The sequence below is a fragment of the Catharus ustulatus genome, chromosome 13 (genome assembly GCF_009819885.2).
Source record: "Catharus ustulatus isolate bCatUst1 chromosome 13, bCatUst1.pri.v2, whole genome shotgun sequence".
NCBI classification, from domain to species: Eukaryota; Metazoa; Chordata; class Aves; order Passeriformes; family Turdidae; genus Catharus; species Catharus ustulatus.
The window spans coordinates 11,694,936-11,711,333 of NC_046233.1; the positions used below are offsets into that span (position 1 = coordinate 11,694,936).

Here is a 16,398-nt window from a genome sequence, read left to right on the forward strand (position 1 = left end):
CTAAGGGAGCAGCCTGCACTTGCAAGGCCTGAGGCAGGGAAGTATTTATCAACCACATTAGTGCTATCCACACAGAGGAGAATGGCAGCTCAGACCATTAGTGCTTCTCTCCCTCCAGGTACCTTACTATATTCCTTATTAAGCTCAGAAAAAAAAGCCTGCTATGGTAGGATGACATCGGAGTATAAGTACAGGTAATGGCCCCCACTTAATCTGGGCACAAACTGACACTCCACCAAGATTAATTACAATGAAAACTCTTATTTTTACATTAGATGCATGAAATTTGATGGACTACTTCTAAACTAGACTAAAAAAAAAGAAAACGCAAGTGGTTGGCAACAGCTTCAAGGCTGCATTTAGATATTCAGCATGATTTGGAACAAGGGCAGTGACCTGAGAGGTGGCTTCTGAACAGCCATCAGATGGGAAAGGGTGTTGATGAATCCCACTTCTGTTCCCAGGAAAGGAACAGTATCAAAATCTTACTTGACCATAGAACCACCTCTTTTTACAGATCACCGTTTAAACAGGAAATCACAGGCAAGCAGTTTTTTAACAGAACTCTATGATAACCTCCAAGTAACACAAAGCTTTGAAAAATTACACAGCAAAATGCTGAGTCTTGAACAGGAAACAGCACAGCAGCTGGGAAGACAACTTTTTAAATGATAGAAAACTACAGGCTGGACTGATGTTCATTATCTTTAAAATTGCAGTTTAAAGCTCTCATGTTTTTTCGAGTTTTGTACTTGAAATAGAATTCTTTTACACTAAAAAATTAGGAAAAAGGTTTTAAGAAACACACAAGCTTATTTTCAGCTGATATAGTGATTGTTGTTATTGCTGCTGCTTTGGGGGAGTTTTTCTGATTTGGGATTTTTTTCAGGGTGCTGCTTTGTGTGGTTTGTTGTTTTTGAGGGTTTGGTTGTTTTCATATGGCATTTTTTAACAAATCTTTATATCCAATCTCCCTTTTTCCACATTTAGCTGTTAAACTAGGAGAGACTATAATATGAAAACACAAAAATGAGTGACTACTCAGGTCTTCAGCTGGTAAGGGAACCGCTTTTGTAAGGAACCTTTTATGTACTGGAAGTTCGGAAGCCAGGGGGTGCAGCCGGAGCCTCAGCTTGACAGTGCCAATTACAGCTACAGCAAGATGAACCAAGGAACAAATCCATTCTGCTTAGAGGATGGAGAAAAAAGAAGAGACATGAACCTGTATCTTTGAAAAAATAAAGGGGATTGAAATAATCTACCAGACAGTGAACCCTTTTCCCACAGCAAAAGCATTAGGCTGAAGATGCAGTGAATGTAAATGGCAAGCTCTCAGTCCTAATTGGAAGAGTAATGATTATTTAACAAATGTATCCTTAGACCAATGTTCTAGTCAAGTAAATATTAAACTTTTTTAAGCTTTTTTCTTTTAGACAGTAATTATACATAGCCCTGTTCAGTCTGTTTGATCAATTTTTACTCGATTCCTACTGTATCATCCTTCAAGTTTGCCCATTATCACAAAGTCTTCAAGGCTGAAAGGGCTCTAAACCCCCTATGTAATGCACAGACAGAAAAAAGAAATACAGCTAACTCTAATTCCTTCCCTTTCTCACAAGCTTGCAGGTGTTCTATTTTCATTGTCTAAAAATCAAAGTCATCAGCTCATTTCCTTTCCCTTAGTATAGTCCCTTTTAAGAAGCTACTTTCCGTCATGTTTTACTCAGCACTCATAAATAATATAGATAATTGCAGATGGTCATAGCAAACAAGCAGAGAAAGTATACAGATACAGTACAAAGGAAACAATAAAAATTCTGACATGCTCCAAAAGCAGAAAGAATTCCTGGCAAATAGAAGCAGCTGCATCCAGGTCATTTTTTAAGTTGATGTACAGCAATCAGAGAGCCAAAAATAATACAAGGACAGACTTTAGACAAAGCTATACAAGGGTGCTGGGAACTCAGTTCCCTCTGCAGCAACACATTTCCTACCTCATCCTCATGTGCAAAACACAGTTATTTCTTCCCAAAAATCTGCATTAGGAAGGAGGAATACTGGTTATAGAAAGATAAATTTAAACCTGCTGAAACTCCAAAACAGATAAACAGTGCTCAATTAGGAGGATATTATGTTGACTATAGTAAGGAACTGGGAGAGAGTCCACCCAGCCACCCAAGAGTTAACATCAGGCATTTCTCATCAAAACCTCTTCCAAGAGGTTAAGCACACAATAGACTATCTAAAGCACAGCTAGAAAGGCTGCTTGAAATTCCACACATGTGCCTCAGCAATGTATTTCTATTAATGTCCAGTGTGTGTCAGCGTGAAGATAAGGTACCAACATCATGTCCAACCAGCCAGCTAGAGAATGGGACGCCGTGTAAAACATTGTCTGATGCTTAGAATCCCGGAGAACAGCGGCGTTTGCAATCTCACCCGCTGCACACGTGCCTGATAACACCAACAACGAGGAGAGGCAGCAGGAGCAAACTGTCCTGCAGCTCTGGCAAAGTAAAAAGATGGAGAGAGAAAGAAGGAAGCAAGCAAGAATTAAAATAAACATCAGCAAATTGGGGCAGGTTAGAGGATGCCCAACTGTTGCAAAAGGAATAAACAAACCAGAAAAAAGCCCCAGTGAAACTTAGTCTTTGTATCAGCTCACTTTGACCGTTCTTTAAGGTGAGAAATAAAAAGTTACATCAGTGTTTATTTTGATTACTCAGACCATACCATTTAGACTCAGTTTGATCTACTAGTATCATCCAACAAAGGCATTTGTAGTGGGACTTGTGGAACACACTGTATTTGAGGAAACATGATCTTAGACCAGGACACACCTGCTCTGCAGGGCCTGGCTCCTGCAGCTTGAGAAACCCACGTGTCACCATGAGCAGCTGGTGTAGGGAAACCCACTGGAGTATCCATGCCATTTGTGCTGTGCACTGACAGGTGCCACCACACAGATACATTCCAACTTATCAGGAATCTTCCTATTAGCTGAACAGTTTGTTAATTTAATCTGTAACTTACCTATGCTTGAGAAAGGTAAACTGTGTCTGGATGAAGGGGTGGAATGCAGTGATTGCAACTGGGACACCACAGTGCATGGAGGAGGTGGTGATGCACAATTAAGATATAGAATGGTCTTTGGGCCTGTCTTGTGCTGCTTCAATGAGCTGTAAATTAGAGCAGAATTCTACTACTCCACAGTAGTCTGATAGTCCAATAAGAAGACTCAGTACTAGTTTTGCACAGAAAAATATCAAGATATTATTCTCCTATTTATTTATTGGATATTTTGTAGTTCTACATAGTGGAAAATGAAGGCTAATCTTATCTTTTACTTCTTAAATGATGAAATGGCTTTACAGTAACCCAAAATGGCTTTACAGTAACCCCAAGTCAGAAAAAATGAATCTTGAAGAAGTTTCTGTGGAGTATGCAAACTTGGTAGACAAAAAAAAAAGGTGTGAAATAGGAGCATGGAAAATTGAAGGCAAGACAGGGGAAATAAGCAGCACTACAGACAACTTCAAATTGTTGCAGCTGTTGGATTTTAAAAAAGACCAACCTTGTGATAAGGTCTCTTAGCTCAAGAGACTACAAAAATGAGAAGCTCAAACGAACATCAGCTGCCAAAATTTGCAAAAACTCTCCAAACACAAATTAACCTTCAGTCAGGAGATAAAAGACTAGCTGCAGAAATTGGAAGTTGTTAAAAAATGCTATAAATGTCTGAAAAATCAGAGCAGCAGTAGCAGGAAAATGAGCAGTACATAGGCAGAATCTTACCCTTAGCCAGGTAACACCTCCTTTCCTCCAAAGAAGAGGAGGTTCTCTTTTGCACTGGCTGTGTTTTTACTTTCTGCCTTTATTGTAGTGCACGTTCTCCAAAATTGCTTTAGTTAAATTTAGACCTCACTGATGCTCCAGAGAACAGAAGTTATTAGCTTGCTGGAGGTAGAAGACATGTAGATAGATCCTCACCATGCCAAGCTTAAATTTAAAGCAAACCTTTCCAAAGTCCATCATTTAACACTTCAATATTACTTTCTATAGGGATCCCTTAAATATTTAATATTTTAATGGTTTCACTAAATAATTCTTTCACTGGAGAAATACACCTACTTTTATAGTAAAGGGTAGCAGACAAAGAGGAGCCCAATTGTAGGGAAAAGGAGGGATGTTCTGGCCTGAGACTATAGAATAACAGACCACTAAATTTAAAGTCTCCATATACTAATATATTTTTTTCAAGAGAAAGTCTGGAAGAGTGTCTCAAGTCACACAGCAAGAATGAGTGGGATACAAGGCATAAGGACTGAAGCTATTTAAATCCCCCTGTCAATAGTTTGCAACATTTGGTAATAAATCATTAAGTCTCAAACCTAAAAATACATCTTTCCATTTGTATCAACATATTTAAAAGGCAGCTTTATTCAATTAGTGAAAGAATTAGTTGTCAATTAGTGAGAGCAATCAAAAACAACTGCATTGCAGCTTCCAGCCCAAGACACTGCCACTCTTGCTAACCTAGTTAGGACCCTACCTGGTTCTGCAGACACTGAAAGTAAGTCTGGTGTTTGACATACAGCCTGTGAATGCTCTGCAAAGAGCCAAACCACAGCAAACCATGTTCACAAGGAGGTGCTGCCTCTACAACTGGTGTCACCCACACTGTGGGTAGGAATGAAGATTCTAGTAATTGAATGCACCACTTATTTTCTAAAGAAAACACAAAAAATAATCTAAAAAAAAGGTATCTTTCATAAACACATATAGATACCTGCTGCTAACAACTGCAACATGAATGAAAAATCACAATGAATGGGCTTTTTCCTTGTTTTCCACTATTATTTAAAGCCTTCATATTTTCAGATTTCAATCCATGTTTTCTGCCTCACCATAAAAAAACTTCAATCAAGAAGTATTTACAGAAAATAAAAAGCCAGGAAGCACCAAACCTTGTGTGTTAGCCACGTTGCCTCCCAGAAACAACCTATTTTCTATACACAGGTTTACAACTTTAGAAGGGGAAGGGTTCAGCTCAGTGTGCTGTGTTTCAGCTGTAGAGCCAGCAGGACCAAATAAACTGTCCCTGAGGTGAGCAGTTTCCAAACCATAATGCAAAGCTCAGGGAGACAATACCTTTCATTACATCAACTCAAACAGGGAGGAAAAAAAGGACAAGTTTTGACAATAGAGACCTGACCTCGAAACCAGCAGTGTCACTTCACTGATGGCTCCACACTGTCACAGTTACAGCAAACTGCTGGGCCTCATCCGGTCACTACAGCTTGTCACAATGGTAGGAGATTACACACAGCAAAACCCCAGTTAATCTAGGAATGCTTACCTATGGCTAATCAGCCAGGATGAAGCTGATCCCCAGCTTATCACAAAGTAAATGAAAGCCTTAACAAACTAAATCATGTTCAGCACAGTTTCTCAAACAATCTTCAGTGCCAGCTCAGCTGCATCTACAGCTGACACTGATCAAAAACAGTGGGGAATTCACAGCAAAAAAATACCACAAGCTTCACTTAAAGCTTCATCAATTGCCAGAAATACAGAGGAAACTTTCCACAAATAGGTTGATTGGATCATTCCTCCATCCCTACAAAGTGAAAAAGAAAGTATCTGATCACTCCCTAACACCAAAATTCTCCTCCATTGCACCAATCTATGAACTGGCTGTTTATGCTGTTTTCAGCAATTTTAAGCAGTTTTAGCTCCACATTCTTTGAAATGGAGAAGAAAACACACCAGTTCAAATGTCAACAGCCCAATATACACTAAATCAAGGGTGGAAGTGTGCAAAGTACACCATAGCAAAGCCCACGAGTCCAGAATGCCACATTCACAAGGTGACATTGTTATCAAAACCCACTGCTTGATCAAAGGCATTCCCAGTCATGTATTCTTCCTTCATACCACCTTTCCTGAACCAAGAAGAGGAGAGGTTCTGAAAAACAAAGAGATTATACCTGTGCAAGAAATCATCTGAAAGAATTCAACAGCCTATGGGCACTTTTAATCAGGTACTGGAGCACCCTGAAACAAATCCACATCATTGTATTTCCTTTCACACACATTTGAGCCATGCCAGTCACAACAGTCCAATGCTGGAACCACAAGAAAGCAAAGGATGCCATCCAGCAAGGCAGTGAGCAGGCATGATCAGAAACACTGGCAATAGCAAGTCATCCATCATGGACAGCTGGATAAACTTTCCAGCAATTGCAAATTCTCTGCCCAGTCTGTTTTCATGCAGCAACCAGTGCCCGTCAGTCTTGCCTGAAACAGCTGATCATAGTGCAAAGTCTGGCCTACCATCACCCCATTTCTGAACTCATTCTTTCAAAGTGAGAAGGAAGACGACAATTTTTGGTCAATAACTCTGACAAAGCCATTTTCCTTGGGGTATTAAATGGGGAGATAAGAACTTCAGGGCTTTGCACAAATCATATTAGTTCAATGCTCAAATCCGGGTAATGCTTCTTTTCAAAGTATTAATTTCATTTATTCTATTTGCTCTCCCTGTGTTTCTGATAACACAAGTGCACATGGCCTCTAAATGAGATCCTCCTATTTTATAAGTTATAATCCTCCCTTTCTAGAGTGGTAATGAGATGTCTTCGCTTAATCGCGTTTATTCCCCCCCAGTTTCTGCTTTTATCCATTCCCATTCCACATTGATTTGTCTTAAGGGTTTCAGTGGAAACCATCAGGCAGAGAGTCACTGGCTCCAAGGGGCTCCTGATGCATATGCTGCTCAACCTTCAGAGATTAAAAAAGCAAAAGGGAGGAAAAAGAGCAGCTTTGTTTGCAAAGTTTCCTTTATTGGCAGGAAGGAGGGGAAAAAAAGAAATCCAAAAGAACTGAGAAGTTAAGAGAAGACGTTTTGATTAATTGGAAATGAAAAAGGAAAGATTTCTCACATAGGGGAATAGTGAGACTATTCTCAGCATAGTCAAGCAATTAAATAACTTGACTGACAACTTGGCAAGTTCCTTATGCTAGAAATAGAAAAGGATTTAAAGATAGTTGTGTTAATTCTTGGGTATTTCACATGAGACTTAAGGCATGGCACCAGCATTAGTTAAACACCCTAGGCCTTGCTCTGAAATACTGTATGTATAATCCTTGTTGTGTTGTAAGTACCCACACAGCATTAAATTATTCAAAGAGTCCACTCAGCACCATGATCCTGCAGTGCTTCACAAACAAACAAAACATTTTATCTCTAATACAAATTGGGCAGAGTTCTTCTACAGCAGCTTAGCAGACTACTTCCATTTGAGCCAGTCCCCAAGGTTAATCAAGAAGCCATATCCACTCAAAGAGGAAAGTGAATGCTGCACAATTACTTACAGAGCTGTTTTGCTTCTTAAACTAAAGCTGTAAGGAGTTTTACTCAAAACCTAAGGTGTCTAGATGCTAAGTACCTTCTTCAAAGTCATTAAAAGAAAAAGAAAGATCAAGACAAAAATGTAGAACAAGACTCAGGTATTTAACTCTAAATCCCTCTTGAAACCAGTACACTTCAAGGAGAAAAAAATTAGCAAAACAAAACACACAAACCACTATAAAATAATGACAAATTTTAATCTGCACCCTGCCCCATAAACAATCAAGTAACTGGCCCCAGAAGCTGACAGCAAGTTCCATATCAAAGGTTAATTCCAGTCCATCCTCTCTTTGCGTGCACTATATAATAACACTGAAGTGCTTATAGCAATATTTCCAATAATAAAAGTCAGTGAGTGAAAGCCATAAAGAACAGATTAAATGAAAGCAACGTTCAGCACAATCACAATGAAATCACTTCAAAAATACAGCTATGGTACTTGGATTTATACAAGTGGTATGGTTACAGGAGAATGTTCCAGCACTGCTGCAGACAACAGTACAAGAAATGGCTATTAATCACTGAACTATTGATATGTTAAGGGCACAGGGAAGTTCAAGATCTTAATGTAAATACTAAAAAAAATTAATAAAACTTTCTAATTATATGTGGCATGGTTTTCAATTTTTACTAAATCAAGTGCTGCTTAAGAAGCAAATTATGCATTGGTTATTTCTTTCATGGGAGTTGCCCCATTTATAATCTTGCTTCCTTAATAGGTCACTACAGCAACAAAAACAAGCCTGGAAGTTTCTCCCTTATAAATGTAAGCAGATAATTTCCATTGCTATCTGCACCTGGATTACCACCAGATACCCTGAGTTCCATTACTATCTTCTACCTGAAAGAGAAGATTGACACAAGACATGGACAAGCAGCTCATATCCAGTATTTTCCCCATTTGCTGGGGCTAAAAACAAGAGCAAGAAACACTCAAGCCCAATTCATAATAAAGGAGGATAATACTAGAAGAAAAAGGACAGACATGGTTTGAGTAGGAGTGAGCCAATACAGTAACCATGCCCAAAAGGAAACTGTAGCTGAGAAAGCAAGTCTGATAGGGATCCCAATAATTTAAGTTCCTGTTTAGGATGATATCTAGAAGCTGACAAACAATAGCTCTGCCCTTATCTTTGCAAGGACAGACTAGTCTATCCCATTTTTAAGGATCTTAAATTTATGACTGATCAAGGTATAATTAAAGAGCAATGAAAGTTAAGAGTTTCTCATTCTTGCTCCACATTCTGGGTTAACACACCATGGTTACTATTTATCACAAGGAGGCCCTAATCAGACTTTTACAGAGCATCAAGTACATAATATCTGGGTACGCAACACTACAGGATTAAAAGCTAATTCAGATAATAGAACAGCTTTTGTATGTGAGCAGTCAGGTCCCAACTCATTTTAGAGGTGTCCTCTTTGCATTTGACAAATAGTGCATAATTCTGCTAGTGACATTTCTTCAGGATTACACTCCACCTCATTGCAGGAAGGCAGGGCTCTACTTTGAGCAAAGCCATATCTTCAGATTGGACAAGAAATCCAACTTCTTCCCCTTGCTTTTACAGAAACCAGTTAATTTCATTCATAAAGAGAATATTCTCTTTCTAGTGAAGAGTTAATACTGCACCTGCTGACCCAGATGTCCTTTACTGAGGAGCCAACAGTCACCTGCCTCAGACATCACTGCTCTGAAGCTCAGCAATGATCCAGCACCCCAGGATACAATCTGCAAGAGGAAATTTCCTGCGACACAGCAGACATTCACAAGCTATATTTATCTAGGAGAGCAATCTCAGACACCTACCAATCCAATCAGATACAAATTTTATCATGGAGACAAAGTAGAGTCCAAAACCACAAACAGGTCAATTCACAGAAGAGAATTTCCTTAAGAATTTTGACCACCAAAGTGAAAATACAACCTCTTGCTATCAAAGCCTCCAAGTCCTAGAACATCAGAATTGCAAGGGTATAGGTGGGAAATACTGTTATCTATCTGTTCTGTTCTCATGCTCTCCATTAGCAGCTGCTAGGGATCACTGTCAGAGACGGACTACAGCTACAAAGACCTCTTCTTTGAACCACTATCATCATTCTTATATAAATTGTATTTATTCAGTCCCCAAAAATATCTTTCTAGTATAACCTCTAAATGCTTCACATTCTGCCTGGGTAAGCTAGGCCTGTTAGCATACAACATATAGAAAAAACCCCCAAACCTCATAGGATTATTCACTTAAATCAAGCGCACATTGGTTAAGCTACAGATCAGTAGGTTGAAAGAACCACAATAAAGACCATCCATATTTCAGTTTGTCCTTTCCCTAAACCATCCTTTCAGTATGCACCAGGGAAGGAGAATTCTCGGGTCTAGTTCTCTCAATAAAGTTTTAACAGCACAGTCTAAATATGGGCAGTTTGATTCACTGTGGCAAGCACGGCCCCATCTCACTGTCACACCCTGACACCACTGTAGGTTAGGAAAAAGGGGCAGCTCCAGTAACCCTGCACTGATTACAGACAGTACACCATTGCCATAGGAATGGCAGCATGTAAAACAAAACAATACAAAACAGTATCATGTGAATATTAACCACCAATGACAATCCCAGTGCTCTGCAGTGATTGATAGAGGCCTTTGGCTCTACTCAGCCTCATCTCACTGTACTTCAGCCTCCAGCACTGCTCTTCTCAGCACTGGTATGACAGCAACCCAATGGGTCATCTCAACAACACCAAGGTGCCTGACTAATAGTAAAAGCTGCAGCAAGAAGTCCCCAAAAGTAAATCTGCCTACTGGGCAAGAACAAGTTGGTTTGGGAGTCAGCGGTATGTCCAAAAAAGGGTTTATGCTTCCTGGTCCCTAAAAATCAATCCTAGACCTTCTTCAAAAGGTTACAGTACTTGACAGTTTTATAACAGTTCTTCTGTTACCAAATTTATAAAAGACTCAAACAAATGAAGATATTATTACTTTTTATTAATTTTGTACATGCACAATTATACCCTAGAAAAAAACAGAGCGAAGTCTCAGGATACATCAGGCCAGCAGAATGTGATCCTGTACATATTGAAACATTTATTTCATATTCTTGACAGTTCAAAAGAGCCCTCTGTAGCTAGACAAGGGCCACATATACACATACCATACTCCCTGCCATGGCAAAGCTGTCCCCAGCACAGACATTGGTCATGCCTTGGCAGCACAGAGTGACATTCTGCAAGTGGAGCTTGCAGCTGCACTGTGAGCCAAATGTCAAGTGATGAGTGAGGTGAGGAGTGTTTCAGCCTAAACCCAAAGTTTTAAGTTCATCATACAAGTGACATTAAATGAATCCCCTCAAGCAGAGCCATTTTAGCCTGTCCAGGTTGGAAACATAGCAGGGGGTTTGTTACTCACCAGCTGGGCTGTTTTCTGCCTCTCCTCAAGAATGCTGCTTCTTTCCTTGGCCTCACTGGCTGCTTCCCTTTCTCTTTTGGCTAGCCAGAGCAACTCCTCTTGGACCAGTGCCTGCTCTTCCACATACCTGTAGGAGCATCAAAAGCAGAGAGAAGGTCATCAGCAGACTTCTGGCAACAGGTCATGGCTTGCCATGGAGTACCCCTGCTTAGAGCCAAAACACAAATCCAGAAACTATTTGACACAAAATCTGCTCACAATCCCATTATCAGCAGGAATTCAAAAGCCCAACAAACTTGAAATATGACCTGCAATTTCAGTGAGGTACAACTCTGGCAACAACAGCAGACATAGCACCACATAAATGTATATTTCAGTTATATTTCGCTCCATTAAGTACTTAATTATCACCTGAAAATAGGAAGCAGTTAGCCAGACAAATAGACACTGCTTTGGAAAAGATCAAGGGACATACAACAATAACAGGAGTCAGCCTGGCTGACAATGCTGCTCTTTGGCTCTTACACAGGAAAGAAAAATCACACAAAATGCATGCAGCAACAGCACTAAGAGAAGCAGCCCTGAACTGAAAAAGGCTTCAAAGGGGATTCTCAGGCATTAAAACATAATCATAGAATAGAATCACAGAATTGCTAAGGTTGGAAAAGATCAAATCCAACCATTAACCCAACACCTCCAAGTTCACCACTAAACCATGTCCCCAGGTACCACATCCACAAGCCTTTTGAATACTTCTAGGAATGATGATTCCACCACTTCCCTGGCCAGCCTGTTCCAACGCCTGACCACCTTTTCAGTGAAGAAGTTTTCCCTCATACCCAGCCAAAACCTCCCCTGACACAACTTGAGGCTATTCCTTCTTGTCCTGTCACTTGTTACACCTGGCAGAAGAGACTAATCCCTGTATGGTTACAATCTCCTTTCAGGTGTTGTGGAGCCATGAGGACCCCCCTGAGTCTCCTTTTCTCCAGGCTGAACACCCCAGCCACTCCCAAGGAGCCCTGTGCTCCAGCCCTTCCCCAGCTCTGTTCCCTTCTCTGGACACACTGCAGCCCCTCAGTGTCTTTTGTGCAGTGAGGGGCCCAAAACTGAACCCAGGATTTGAGCTGTGGCCTCAGCAGTGCCCAGGACACAGGGACAATCACTGCCCTGGTCCTGCTGGCCACACTGCTGCTGATACAGCCAGGATGCCACTGGCCTTCTTGGCCACCTGGGCTCATGTTCAGCTGTTATCAAATACACACTCAATATGCTCAGACTGAAGTAAAACTCAGACATATGCATACATAGATATATTCCCAAATGAGCTAAACTATTGTCTTTTTCAAGAGCTTCACCTCACCTCCTGTAGAGTTCATGCTCTGCAGCAGAGTCATTTGCCTTTGGTGGCTGAATTCCTAGGAAAGAGAAAAGAAACCATGACAACTAACAGTACTACGAATGTAGTCCTCCATCACAACATAATTTATTTTAGGAGAATTCCATATTATTCATCAAAAGAAAAAAAAAAAGTCAAGAAAATTTAAGTTTGATGGAGAGAATTTGAATTTATGAAACAGAGACACCAACAGCATAATTTTCAACCACACAGACTGATCAAACCACACTACAGAAAACTTCTACATGAGGCTATTAACTTCTCAAACCCTTATATATACTGAAACATGAGCACAGTTGTAGACCTACTTTCCATTTCCTTCCTCTTGACTTCCTTCTCTCCTTGTAATTACAAGGGATTTCACAAGTGAGATGAAATTATTTGATGGAGTTCAGGCCATCCATAAAGCTAAATCTACATTCAGGAATAACATAGGCTGATAGCAAACAAATCCCTAAAAGCAAAGGCCTAGCTCCCCAACTTCATTTCAGTCCGGATGTCTTAAACAAATCCACACTGCTGATATACATCAGCAAAGCCTATTTGAAAACCAATAGAAAGCAAACAGTTTTCTGACCTGAGAAGAAAGACAAGTTGAGAAACCAAATTTTTATCATCCACTAAGCCAGCTGTGCTTAGACAGGTTATCCTTCCCTATGAGCTTCTTTCCAAAGAGTAAAAAGCAGTACTTCCCTCACCCATGCACAATATAGACCCTGCATATGTAAAGCAGACAACAAGGCAGCTTGCCAGAAACAAAACCAAAATATTTCTGCTTGTTTATTGCATATCTGAAATGCTAGAAATGTTCACAGAGAGATAAAGGCTAACCAAAGAGCTCCTCTCACAACGAGGTAGCCCTGAAAAATACCAGCATCCTCTGTAACATGCAGTGGCAGCACCACCCCAACAGTACCTGTAGCTTTGGGTACCACTCCCACAGCCAGTAAAGATGGAGCTGTGCCATCAGATGCACGGGGAGATCTCTGGGTGTCCTTTCTACTTAGAGAGGGCCTTCTCATTCGGTTCACCACATCTTCAGTGAGCTGAAAGAGAGCCAGGGAAGACATGAGCCAAGTCAGTTTGGTGTGTATTGCACTGGGAACTTCCCTGTTTGTTACTTCCCATAATGACACAGAAGTATTGTCAGCTACCTCACTTCAATGCAGGTGCCCAGCACTTGTATGCTAACTTGACATTTTAAAACCCATACCCTATTAGTAAGTGACAAAACTCCAATCTACTGCCTGATCCTAAAAACTTCACTAGACAATCTTCACAAACAAAGGTGGAGAGCAGCCCCAAACAAGTCAACCGTTTGTATAGGGACAAATTTACGGAAATTTAAGGAAAGGAATTAAGCAGGTTTTAAGTCCATCTTTTCCTTTTATTGCTCCATGCTAGCTAACCCAGTTCAGCATGGCAGACATGTTACAAGCCATATGACAGAACAGCCACAGACCTCCCACTCACATAAGGCTGCAAACATTTCTGGAATCTCAACCTCATTTTCACTCTCCGACTTGGGTTCAAACCCATGAAAAAGAAAGAAAAGTTAACTTGAAGTTTTCTGGCAATTCAGTCCAAAAGGCTTCTTCATTGTTAAAATTGACCTCTCCTTCCTGCCAAGGTCAGAGGGTCTGGCTGCAGAACAAAACAAAATGAGGTTGTTCCCTCACCTAGACTTGCCACAGTAGAAGACATTTTCAGCTATACCACTACTACCCAACTTCACAGCATTTTAACACCTTCATTTTACATTGTTATCATGCCCAATTCCTGATTTTAAAGATACAAATCCTTGTCTATATCCTGTAAGATAGACAAGAGATTTATTTCTCTAAAGAGAAATTAGGCAAAGACAATTTTACCTCCATCAAATTAACAAGGAGATAGGCACAATTTTAGCTAACTTTTGTCAAATAATTAGCCAAAATGGGATGAAAAATAAGTCACCACAGCAAAACACCAGGGGAGATACAGGCTGGATATTGGGAAAAAGTTTTTCATGAAAAGAGTGATAAAGTACTGGAATGGTCTGCCCAGGGAGGTGGTGGAGTCACCATTCCTGGATGTGTTTAAAAAAAGACTGGATGTGGCACTCAGTGCCATGGTCTAAATTAGATGTTAGGGCATGGGCTGGACTTGATCTTGAAGGTCTCTTCCAACCCAGTCACTCTGTGAATTCTGTGGAAACACACATTGTAAGTTCATTCTGTGGAAACACACATTGTAAGTTCATTCTGTGGAAACACACATTGTAAGTCAATTTCTGGTAGATTTCCAGGGGGAAATCACATAAAAGCATCAAGAAGCAAGAGCAACAAAGATTACGGTAGTAACAAAAATCCCCAAAACTAACATGCAAAAAAAACAAAGAAAAATATTTAAAAATAAGGGGCAAAAATATTCTTCTATGTTAGCACCACCGCTCTCAGGGTCTGTTTCCACAAGGCGCTGTTGTGAGTTTCCGACCGAAGGTCAAGGAGCGGTTTCGCAGTGTCCCTACGGGAACCCCGGCTGTTCCCACACGCCGTTATCGCCCCGCCCGCTCGCACTGCTCTGCCCGGGCTCTCGGCACCGGGAGCGAGGGCACAGCCGTGTCCTCCGGCACCGGGATCGAGGGCACAGCCGTGTCCTCCGGCACCGGGATCGAGGGCACAGCCGTGTCCTCCGGCACCGGGATCGAGGGCACAGCCGTGTCCTCCGGGATGCCCTCAGAGCCACGCAGCACCCTTAGCATCGAACTGCTCGCAAAGCACAAGGCAGGGGCAAACCGAGCTCATTAAGCAGCCAGGAGGGGAAGAGGGTTCAGAGCAGAGTCTGGAAGTGAAAATAAAGAGCAGCTGTGCCCCCGCTCCATAAGAGCCATGCCCAGGCCCCCGGTCCCCTTTCCCATCACTTCTCCAACCCCCTATTCCATCAGCTTTTCAGGTTTCCCTCCCCTCCTTGCTTCTCCCACTCGGTCCCTTCCAGCCCTGCCTCTCCTTCCCCTGGCATCCCAGCCAGACCCTTCCCCAGCGCAGCTCCCTCCGCCCCCGGCCCTCGCAGCCTCCCCGCCTCCAACGCCCGGCCCCACGACAGCCGCGGGCCGCCTCACCCTGATGCCCTGCAGCACCCGGACTTGCTCCCGCTCGTCCAGCCCGAAGGACACCCTCCTGCCGCCGTGGCTGCTGGCGCTGCTGCCCATGCCGCCCGGGGTCGCTTATTCTCGCCGCGCCCCTCTCCCGTACCGGCTGCCGGCAGCGCCTCTGCCCCCGCAGCACCTGCCAATGTACCCGCTCCCCATTGGCGGCGGCCGCGGGCCGGCCAATAGCGCGGCGCGGTGCTAGCGGCCCGGCGCGGTGCATGCTGGGGGCTGTAGTCTGTGCCGGGGGCGGGCGGCCCCGCTCGGCGCCGGGGAAGCGCCGCGGGGACAGCGGACAGTCCCGCTCCTGTCCCGGTGAGCCCGCCCTCCACACCGCCCCGTCAATGAACGCGGCATCAAAAGTGCCCGTGCAACTTCCACTGCTACTCATCCAACTCACGGGTTTTCCCAAGCTGAGGAAGGATGACCTCCCATCAGATAGAGCAGCTGCCCCGGGGGCAGAACTCACCTGTGCTCCTTCCAGCCACGCTGCTCCAGCCAGACCGTGCCGCACCTGCCCTGATACACAGGGGTGAGTCCTGTATCACCTGTGCTCCTTCCAGCCAGACCGTGCCGCACCTGCCCTGACACACACGGGAGGGTCCTGTATCACCTGTGCTCCTTCCAGCCAGACCGTGCCGCACCTGCCCTGACACACACAGACCAGTCCTGCATAGGGCTGGCCACGGCTGATACACTCCCAATGCCCGGCATGGCTGATCCACAGCTTCAACCAAAGGAATGAGATAATGCAACACAGAGGCAGCTGGACCAAGAAATAACAGCTTTGGAGAATCTTTTTCCAACAAGCTTTCTGCATTCCCAGAAATACAGGCCAGTTGGTATCAATGTGCTACTTATCTCCTCGGCACACTGCTCCTCAGCAGTTTTTAACTGTTTAATGCTGTTCCTCACTGCAATTCATGTGGCAACCAGAGCTTTGCCTCAGAGACTTGGGCCAGCATTAAGGGAGTATCTGGGACTCTGCACCCCCCAAACCCCCCCTGATATCCAGGCATCTTCTACAGCACGTTCCTGGAAGCAGGGAATAT

The 16,398-nt window shown here is 42.7% G+C and overlaps 1 protein-coding gene across 2 annotated transcripts in view; it reads right to left on the reverse strand.

Annotated features, from left to right (window-relative positions):
• Positions 1-15,499, reverse strand: part of CHCHD6 (coiled-coil-helix-coiled-coil-helix domain containing 6) — a 109,054-nt gene extending 93,555 nt beyond the window's left edge. Inside the window, exons 1-4 of one of the 2 annotated variants that reach the window (XM_033071907.2) lie at positions 15,320-15,499; positions 13,136-13,265; positions 12,184-12,238; positions 10,821-10,947 (exon numbers count right to left, since the gene is read on the reverse strand). In XM_033071907.2, coding sequence (XP_032927798.1) covers positions 10,821-10,947; positions 12,184-12,238; positions 13,136-13,265; positions 15,320-15,409 — 402 coding nt within the window. In that variant the 5' untranslated portion in view covers positions 15,410-15,499. The remainder of the gene's footprint in view (positions 1-10,820; positions 10,948-12,183; positions 12,239-13,135; positions 13,266-15,319) is intronic. The other variant, XM_033071906.2, reaches the window with a different exon arrangement.
• Positions 15,500-16,398: the final 899 nt, after the last annotated feature.